Source organism: Schistocerca americana, chromosome 6 (genome assembly GCF_021461395.2).
Source record: "Schistocerca americana isolate TAMUIC-IGC-003095 chromosome 6, iqSchAmer2.1, whole genome shotgun sequence".
NCBI classification, from domain to species: Eukaryota; Metazoa; Arthropoda; class Insecta; order Orthoptera; family Acrididae; genus Schistocerca; species Schistocerca americana.
This window is the reverse complement of record NC_060124.1, coordinates 204,362,896-204,373,385: the sequence shown is the minus strand read 5'-3', so window position 1 is coordinate 204,373,385 and position 10,490 is coordinate 204,362,896. Positions and strand designations below refer to the sequence as shown.

Genomic DNA, 10,490 nt, shown 5'->3' with positions numbered 1-10,490 from the left:
ATGTGAGCTCAAAATTCTCCGATTTTCTCATATTGGCCATTTCGTGGGATGAAGGAATATGTTGCCTGATTGCCTTTCCTTTAACGCACAACTCCTATGTTGTTGCTTAGCCATCGGAGTTTGACGAGCGTCTCCGTAAAGCCATCGCGGTTACTGAACGAACTCTTTGCGAAATTGCCGCTCTTCCTCCGATCTTCTCTTTTAATTCACATGATGAAAGTCCTGCACTGACGATCTATACCAATAAATCGAATGAAGTAATGGTTTGCAGTGCACTTCTTTTGGTAATGGATTACGTTACCTCGAAGTTATTCCAATGGCTCTAAGCTTTCCATTCAGTTGGTCCTTGAATTTTCTTAGCACTTAACCTGATTTTCACCCCTGGCGATACTACATAAAAGTTGTAGATTGGAACTGTACGTTAGCCTGCAACTATAAAGGACAGCTAATTATACGTGGAGGAATGCAACGTCGCACCACATCTCGCAGTAGTACGCTTGGTTAAGCTCTACGTTGTTCAAACGAACCTTTCGATTGTTGGCATCTCCGCGAAAAGATCTTTCTGTCGTTATGAAAGGATCACCTTTCTTCTACGATGGTACCTTACAAAGTTTGTCATTAGCGAAGTCCCCGTGAAATTTCTTTCAAAATGTTCGTTTTGGGAAAACTTTCTCAGATCTCTTATCCTGATGGTACAGAACAGACTGCTGTACAGAATCTCACACAGAGCCCAACAAACTTTAAAAAGACAGATATCTGCCCTAAGTCGCAGAAGAAAAAATGACTTCAGTAGTGAAGGCGCCTGTTGACACTTTACACGGCATCTACAGTAGTCCATAAAACTTACGTTCGGGAGTTAGCGTTCAACATCGCGTCGACGACGAGGTCACTGGAGACAAAGCACAAGTTCGGACTGAGGAAAGGAGAAAAGAAAATCGGCCGTGGTTTTCGGATGCCTTATTCTGGATTATGAGACAACGATTTGAACGGCTGCCCTGTCCGGTGCGAGTGAAGTTTGTTACCAATGCGCCACATCGCGCGCTAACTACCTTCGAACTCAAGTATAGGAATTCGAATAATTCCGATGGCGCTATTTTCGTGGCCATGATGTTTCTAGCATCAGTGTCGATTGTTTATAGAATTTAAACACTGCCACCTTCATGTGTCCCTGTAGCAGAGGCATAGCTTCTGTCGCTCAATCCAGAGGTAGGCGGATAGACTTCCCGAGATAGAAGAGACGTTTATCGCGAGAATATGGTGTGAAACACGGAAGAGTTCGTTATCACCAGACTCCACGAGAATAATAAGTGTTAAATTCTCAACATATCTACAGAGAAAGAAAGAAGGAAGGAACGCTGGTATTTTTAACGTCCCGTCGACTACAATTGGGATTGAGTAAAGATGGGGAAGGAAACCTGACGTTTCTCTTCGAGTGGCTGTCCCAGCATTCTGCTTAAGCAACTCCACTCTGTTAAGGGAGCTGAGAGCTGCCTGTCATCCACCTCCCACCTCACATAAGTGTATACACGTGACAAGTCGAATGAAGGCACTGGTAAACCACCTCAGCTGGGAAATTATCAAGACAGCTTGAAATGCAGTATTGAATGTCGAACCGACTGAACCTGTAACTTATTTTTGGTTGTACTGCGTGTGAGGGGGGGGGGGGGGGGGGTCGCTGGTCGACGCACCTAGCTCTAGCTAAGTATTGTGGCGTTCAGATCTGTGACTGGTGCAGTCAGTGACTGATTCAAAAAGAATAATAGTCTACGAGTCAGAAGCAGTTTTGAAAGGTCGGGAGTATTTCTGTTTAGATGACTTAAATACGATGTCCGCAAAGGTAATTTGAATGAATTATTTTGAGATATCGACAAGTTTTAGAACTACTCGCTGCACCCTGAAAGACGCACAAAAAGAATGCTGTATTCAGTTGTTGGCTTCGGGAGCAACAGTAATGTTACGTAACACAGATAATTCGAATTTAAGTTTAGGAATTACGAATTCCAGTATTCCTAGCTTATAAACGGATGCATAACTGCAGTACAACTGTTTTTGCAGATATTATTGTTTTATCTTTTACATAGAGCGATAGGTGTCAGGGTTCATATTTAATTTTCCATATCTCGTTTAGTTGTATGGTCCGTGATCGAAAGAAACGAATGTATCCTACAATCGTATTCGTCAGAGACCGAGCATTAGAGCGATTTAATGAAGATATTGATGAAACCTTGCCTTCGATGAAGGAACAGTCGCAGAATTCGCATGAAGTGATGTCGGTAAATTAGGATAAATAAGACTGGGCTGTGAACCTTGTTCTCCCGGATACGAATTCCTGTGTGTTGACTGCTGTGTCACATAGTTCAGGTGATTAATCTTGTCTTATCGCGTGTAATGATGGGCAGTCAACGGGCTGGTGTTAAATGAGTCATTTCGGAGACCCTCCAGCAATTGCAGAATACCTCGTTTTTCAGCAGACTACTCCCAACCTGCGGGTGACAGCTCTTGTTGTTGTTCAGGAATGTGAGAGCTTTGCTGCGATGTGCGGTCGGATTTTTTTTGTCAGGCAGACTTGTGCTACGTGGGCACCGCCGGTCGGCTCGTGGTCACCTGTAAGGCCACGCATTGTTCCTCAGACCGGCCTTTGTTCAAGGCTTTGGGCAGGCCATTAGTAGCTCGGGCCGTGCTTTTGAAAACTGACAAGCTTTAGCTCTTTAGTTGCACAATGTAAACCTGACACGGGTGCCACAATCCCTATTCCAAATTTGGGTCACGACACTGAAACAGAGCTCCTGACTGAGCAGTTCCATCCCTCTCAAACACACCTGTCTATTCGGATAAGTTCTCCAAAGATAATATCGATTTGTGGGGCAAATGAAAAACAAAATGACAGTTGATGTGAATGGGACGGAGAGCTGTAAATGGCACTGTATATACAGCCACGAACTACACTGCGCAACAAAATTAACGGATCACTTTTTCGAAACCCCGTAATTGTCTCCCAGTTCGACGCATTAAGTTCTAAATTTGGCTCAAAGGTGGCCACAACCTCCCTCTGCAATGATGCAAAAGCATGTCGCCCTGCGATGTCACCCTCGTGCTCGGCGGCACTTCAAACAACAAGGTGACGACACATGCGAAAAAAAAGGTTGGAACTCAGAAATACATGTGGGCTCTAAGGTCGGTTAATGATGTGACATTGGCATCAAATTTCATCACAATTCCGCTTAACGGCAACGATACCGTGTCATATGATGAAAAAAATCGTCATACCCCTCTTACCCACATTTCACCCCCTTATTTTGATACATCTGCGAGAGATCAGAAATGTGACGTCCAGTGTTGAAATCACGCGTTTTTTCCTATGGCTAGCCGAGCAAAACATTTTACACAAACCACCACTCAAAACTCACGCGAAAAGGCTTCAGGAGGTGGCATTAAGGGCGTCAGTGAAACCGCCCCTTCTCTTGCAAGATTGATTCGCAGAGATTTCGCGGTCGAAAACGGCAGTTCTCAGTGCGATCAGCAACAGGGTGACACTGTTGACAGTCGTCGCTACTGCTGACACCTCCCGGACCATCCAGCCCTTCTCTAAGGACATGGCGGTCCAACAGCCCTATTGAACATGATCGCACCCCTTTGTACTGTGATGCAACCGCAATTTTTGCTCCGGTTGTTGTTGTTGTTGTTGTTGTTGTTGTGGTCTTCAGTCCTGAGACTGGTTTGATGCAGCTCTCCATGCTACTCTATCCTGTTCAAGCTTCTTCATCTTCCAGTACCTGCTGCAGCCTACATCCTTCTGAATCTGCTTAGTGTATTCATCTCTTGGTCTTCCTCTACGATTTTTACCCTCCACGTTGACCTCCAGTACCAAATTGGTGATCCCTTGATGCCTCAGAACATGTCCTACCAACCGGTCCCTTCTTCTAGTCAAGTTGTGCCACAAACTCCTCTTCTCCCCAATTCTATTCAATACCTTCTCATTAGTTGTGTGATCTACCCATCTAATCTTCAGCATTCTTCTGTAGCACCACATTTCGAAAGCTTCTATTCTCTTCTTGTCCAAACTATTTATCGTCCATGTTTCACTTCCATACATGGCTACACTCCATACAAATACTTTCAGAAACGACTGCCTGACACTTAAATAGCCGGCCGCGGTGGTCTCGCGGTTCTAGGCGCGCAGTCCGGAACCGCGCGACTGCTACGGTCGCAGGTTCGAATCCTGCCTCGGGCATGGATGTGTGTGATGTCCTTAGGTTAGTTAGGTTTAAGTAGTTCTAAGTTCTAGGGACTGATGACCACAGCTGTTAAGTTCCATAGTGCTCAGAGCCATTTGAACCATTTTTGACACTTAAATCAATACTCGTTGTTAACAAATTTCTCTTCTTCAGAAACGCTTTCCTTGCCATTGCCAGTCTACATTTTATATCCTCTCTACTTCGACCATCATCAGTTATTTTACTCCCCAAATAGCAAAACTCCTTTACTACTTTAAGTGTCTCATTTCCTAATCTAATTCCCTCAGCATCACCCGATTTAATTTGACTACATTCCGTTATCCTCGTTTTGCTTTTGTTGATGTTCATCTTATATCCTCCTTTCAAGACACTGTCCATTCCGTTCAACTGCTCTTCCAAGTCGTTTGCTGTCTCTGACAGAATTACAATGTCATCGGCGAACCTCAAAGTTTTTATTTCTTCTCCATGAATTTTAATACCTACTCCGAACTTTTCTTTTGTTTCCTTTACTGCTTGCTCAATATACAGATTGAATAGCATCGGAGAGAGGCTGCAACGCTACGGTATACAGGGCGAAACCACGGGGGTGCGTTCAGTATCATTCGACGAAATTTGCAAATGACTCGAAGCAGCAAAGGATAGTTGGAGCTTTTGGAGCCATCCTCCATGCCAGTTCCCTGTCTGGAAGTGCCTAGCACTACTTCGAAGCTTTTCTCTGTAAAAGTATATTTTTAAATTTCCCAGTACATGTGGGCGTGTACCACCGACGGTGTTGTAGAACTGTGGGATGGGGGGAAGGCCTTAGAGGGACCTTTTGTCATTATATTCACGCACGTGTCAATGTCGCACCCCTCTGTGATAACGCCACAGAAGGGCATGAACATGAGGCCTTAAAAAGCACAATCACTCCTTGCTTCTTTGGATCACTTTCAGATTTTTACGGAATAGTTTCGAACGGTCCCTCGTGTTTCCATCCTGTATACTAAAGCAAAAGCTGCCGTTACATTGCACTTCAAAGGGGGCGCGGTCACGTCCAGTGGGGTTGCTGGTTCACCATGTCCATAAAGAAGAGTTCAAGCGCCCGGGTGGGTCGGCAGCGTCAAAAATTCTCAAGAAAGTTGTCCTGTGACTCACCGCACTGCGAACTGTCGTTTTCGACCGCGAAATGTGTGGCAATCAACGCCCTAAGAGAAGACGTAGGGTTGCCACGTTGTAAGGCCTTTCCGTGTTGATTCTGAGCGGCGGTGTGTAAAATGTCTTCCTCGGCTCTCCGTAAGAGAACCGCGTGAATTCAAGGCTGCGCGTCGCTGTTCTGACCTTCATCGCAGAGGTGAAATGTGGGTAAGAGAAGTGTGTGACGACCTTTCCATCGTACGACACGTCCACAGTGCCGGTCAGCCGAATTGTGATGAATTTTGATGCCAATGTGACATCATCAACCGATCTTACACCTCGCATGAACTTCCGAGCTCCAACCTTTTTTACACATGTTTGCTGGTTGTAGCGTTGCCGTGCCCGAAAGTGACGCCGGATATTACAGAGGATGGTTCTTGGCACCTTTTAGCCAAACTTCAAACTTACGCGTTGCAATAGGAGACAATTACGGGGTTTCGAAAAAGTGGTCCTTTAATTGTGTTGCGCAATATAATTACGTCAAGGGCGGTTTCTAGGAACATGATACCAGGGACATTCCGTCAGAGAACAGGTTTTGACGTTGCTGAGTAACAGCCATACAATAATTTTTAAATGAGCACACCGCCATTTGACTGTATTGTTGTTTATTTAATTAAGATACAAGTTTCTGCCTTTTATGCTGTTTTCAAGTGATTGAGTTTATGTCGTTAACATATATTGCAGGACATTAAGCTCAAAATTGGCGATCCTATGTTAATGACATAAACTCAACCCTTGAAAATGGAATAAAAGGCGGAATCCCGGCTCGTAATTAAATAAACAATAATAGGGTCAAATGGCGTTGTGTTCATTTAAAAATTCCGTCAGAGATTTCACAACACACAAATGTTCGTAAGTACACTGTCAGAAATGCTATTGCGATGCGGAACTTCGTGGCAACACCAAATCAATCGTTGCAATGCCTGACCCAAGGAATGTGAAACGATAAGGACTACCAAAATGTGAACTGTTTTGAACTAAATAAATTTTAGGTGTCCTGAAGAACGTGAGAGAGATTTGGTTGCAGCTCAGGCACAAAGGCTGTTGAAGAAACGATTCGCCGCGAGGCAACAGGACTGTGTCTTCATGGTCGTTCTGCTGCCCGCAAGTCATTGATTATACGAGTGAATGCCCGACGTAGGGTAGTGTGGTGCGAAGAAAGACGCCATTCGTCGGTGGAGTAGTGGAAGGTTTTATGGCATGATGTATCGTGCTATGTGGCCGTGTTTGTCTTATGGAGATGTACATAGCGGTAAGACACTGGGCTCAGATTCGGGAAGATGGAGGGTCAAATCTCCGTCCGCTTATGCAAATAAAAATTTTCCGCAGTTTCCCTAAACCACTTAAGAAAAGTATGCGACTGATGTCCTTCTCAATTCTTACCCAATTCAAGATTGTAATACGTCTTTGATGACGTCATTGTCGACGGGTAATAAAACTCACTTCTGGTCTAAACAGTAATGCTGAGAAAGCCAGAGAAATCACATAAATGTTCATCTTTACCCGTTTTGTCCCCGATGAAGTACAGTTATCTGAGCGTGCTGTGACGATAGTGAAATTTGGGAATCGTGTGGTTGTCTTAGCTAGTTTCCTCTAGTTTGAGTTTTTCAGCGTAGCAACATGAAAGCAGGTCGTTTCCGGGATGAATCTTTCACACTGCAGCGGAATATGCGTTGTTTTGAAACTTCCGACAGATTAAGACTGTGTGTCGGATTTGCGATATCCTGTCTTCCAGGGATTTTGTTCCAGCAGAGTATACAGGAGAGCTTGTGTGTAGTTTAGGAAGTAGGAAAGGGTTGATGGCAGTATTGAAGCTGTAAGGGCAGGTCCTGTGTCTTGCCCGGGTAGCACAGTAGGTCGATGCGAAATACGTATTTTTTTCGTGATGTTATATTACTGAGATTAGTTTGATTTGAATGTGTATTTGATAAGACTGAATAGTTAATAAAGTGCTTCCTTTCCATTTTCAGGGCGCTCTGGACATCTTGAAAGGAATCTACGGAAATAATGAACTTACGTTTGTTTCACAGACTGACCTCCATAAAGCCTCCGAATGTACCATGTTCTCCCGTTTGCCCCCAGTTAAGTTGCGTACAGCGGCGACAGTACGCAGCATCTCATGAAGCCGATGTAGTAGTTATTGGATCGGGGCCGGGCGGCTATGTGGCTGCCATAAAATCAGCTCAGCTGGGCATGAAGACTGTGTGTGTAGAGAAGAACGACACGTTAGGAGGAACGTGCCTCAATGTCGGTTGTATTCCTTCCAAGGCAATGTTGAACAACTCACACTACTATCACATGGCTCATTCGGGTGACCTAGCAAAGAGAGGCGTAGAAGTATCTGACTTGAAATTAAACTTGAAAGCCATGATGGAAGCGAAAACTACTGCTGTGAAAGCTCTAACGGGAGGTATTGCTCACCTGTTCAAGCAAAACAAGGTTCAGTTATTGAATGGGCACGGCAAAATAACTGGACCAAATGAAGTTACTGTGATAAAAGCCGACAACTCAACAGAAACTGTGAAAACCAAAAATATAATTATTGCAACAGGATCAGAAGTGACTCCATTTCCTGGAATAGATATAGACGAAGAAAGAATTGTTTCGTCTACAGGGGCGTTGTCCTTGAACAAAGTTCCGCAGAGATTAATCGTGATTGGTGCTGGTGTAATTGGTTTAGAGTTGGGATCTGTTTGGTCAAGGCTGGGCGCTGAGGTAGTTGCTGTGGAATTTATGCCTACTGTCGGAGGAGTAGGAATAGATGGAGAAGTATCTAAAACGTTCCAGAGGATATTGGCAAAGCAAGGTTTGAAATTTAAGTTGGGAACAAAAGTGACTGGTGCTGCTGTCCAGGAAAATTTAATTAAAGTCAGCGTTGAAGATGTGAAGGATTCGTCCAAAAAGGAGGAACTGGAATGTGATGTCTTGCTGGTGTGTGTCGGAAGGAGGCCGTACACCTTAAATTTGGGCCTTGAAGAAATGGGCATTGAACGGGATCCGAAGGGAAGAATTCCTGTCGATTCTAAATTTCAAACAGTGAAACCGAATATTTACGCCATTGGCGACACTATCCATGGTCCAATGTTGGCTCACAAAGCTGAAGACGAGGGTATTTCATGCGCAGAAGCCATTGCTGGGGGCCCAGTGCATATTGATTATAATTGCATTCCTTCTGTTATCTACACTCACCCTGAAGTTGGTTGGGTTGGTCGGACTGAAGAAGATTTGAAAAAGGATGGCAAACAATACAAAATAGGAAAATTTCCATTCGCAGCAAACAGCAGAGCAAAGACAAATAATGATACTGATGGCTTTGTGAAGGTATTAGCAGACGTAGCGACAGACAGAATATTGGGCATTCATATCATAGGACCAAGTGCCGGAGAGCTGATCAATGAAGGAGTGTTAGCGATGGAATATGGAGCGTCTAGTGAGGATGTTGCAAGATCGTGCCATGCTCATCCAACATGCTCAGAGGCTCTCAGAGAAGGATGTCTAGCTGCGTACTTTGGAAAGCCACTTAATATGTAGCTTGTGATACTAAAAAAACCGCTAATATTGTTAAGACTGTATGTGAAAGAAGAAAATGTAAGAACATCGACTTGCGTTTTGTTAAAAAAGTATCTAAAATTACTGATTTCCTTAGTTTATAAGTTTTGTACTTAGTGTTAATTTTAACCGTTATAAGCAGTATTTCCATTCAGTGAGACAAAAGAGTCTTCCTAAGTGTATTGACTTTCAATATATCACGTTGCTGTAAAAGATATCATGCATATTTAGTTTATAAAATGACACATTTGTAAATACCTGATACATTTTGGAAAAATTAAGAAAAACCAAACAAAAAGTTTTTACCAAGGGAAATCGCCAAACAGCGTACATTTTGAGAAGTTGCACTGAAGCGTCAAGGAAACTGGTATAGGCATGCGTATTCAAATACAGAGATATGTAAACAGGTAGAATACGGCGCTACGGTCGACAACGCCTATTAAGACAAGTACCTGGCGCAGTCGTGAGATCGGTTACTGCTACTAGAATGGCAAGTTATCAACGTTTAAGTGAGTTTGAACGTGGTGTTATAGTCGACGCACGGGCGAAGCGACACAGCATCTCCGAGATAGCGATGAATTGGGGATTTTCCCGTACCACCATTTCACGAGTGTATCGTTAATATCAGGAATTCGATAAAACATCAAATCTCCTACATCGCTGCGCCTGGAAAAAGATACTGCAAGGATGGGACCAACGACGGCTGAAGAGAATCGTTCAGCGTGACAGAAGTGCAACCCTTCCACTCGTGTACGCTTGATGACTGCACGACACAAACCTTTACGCCTCGCCTGGACCCGTGAACACCGACATTGGACTATTGATGATTGGAAAACATATTGCTTGGTCGGAAGAGTCTCGTTTCAAATCATATTGAGCGGATGGACGTGTACGGGTACGGAGACAACCTCATGAAACCATGGACCCTGCATGTACGCGGGGAACCGTTCAACTTGGTGAAGGCTCTGTAATGGTGTGGGGCGTGTGCAGTTGGAGTGATATGGGATCCCTGATACGTCTAGATACGACTGACAGGTGACACGTACGTAATCGATCGCATGCATTCTTTCAGGTCCATTGTGCATTCCGACGCAATTCCAACCGTACAATGCGACACCCCACACGTCCAGGATTGCTACAGAGTGGCTCTTCTGAGTGGCCATCAAACTCCCCAGTTATGAATATTATTGAGCATATCTGTGAGGCTTTGCAATGTGTCGTTCAGAAGAGATCTCCACCCCCTTGTACTCTTACTGGTTTATGGACTGCCCTGCAGGGCTGATAGGTGTCTATTCCCCCCCTCCCCAGCACTACTTCAGACAGTCAAGTCCATGCCACGCCTTATTGCGCCACTTCTGCGTGCTCGCGTGGCCCTATACGATATTAGTGCAGGTGTACCAGTTTCTTTGGCTCTTCAGTGTATTTTATTTTATCTTGACAACCAATTGCGGCATTTCAGTACACCATATTCAGACCCCACATGTGTTTGATGTATAGACATTCAGATGTACCGATATTGGCATATTGGAGCCA

At 44.3% G+C, this 10,490-nt stretch overlaps 1 protein-coding gene across 1 annotated transcript; it reads left to right on the top strand.

Moving 5' to 3' along the window:
• Window positions 1-7,392: 7,392 nt before the first annotated feature.
• LOC124619764 (dihydrolipoyl dehydrogenase, mitochondrial-like) lies at window positions 7,393-8,982 on the top strand. Its single transcript, XM_047146346.1, has one exon. It carries the CDS (start codon window positions 7,416-7,418, stop codon window positions 8,937-8,939), a length of 1,524 nt encoding a protein of 507 aa, XP_047002302.1. The 5' UTR covers window positions 7,393-7,415; the 3' UTR covers window positions 8,940-8,982.
• Window positions 8,983-10,490: the final 1,508 nt, after the last annotated feature.

Excerpts from the sequence above, each read along its gene's own strand:
- LOC124619764 (XM_047146346.1), top strand. The coding sequence starts at position 7,416 with ATGAACTTACGTTTGTTTCACAGACTGACCTCCATAAAGCCTCCGAAT.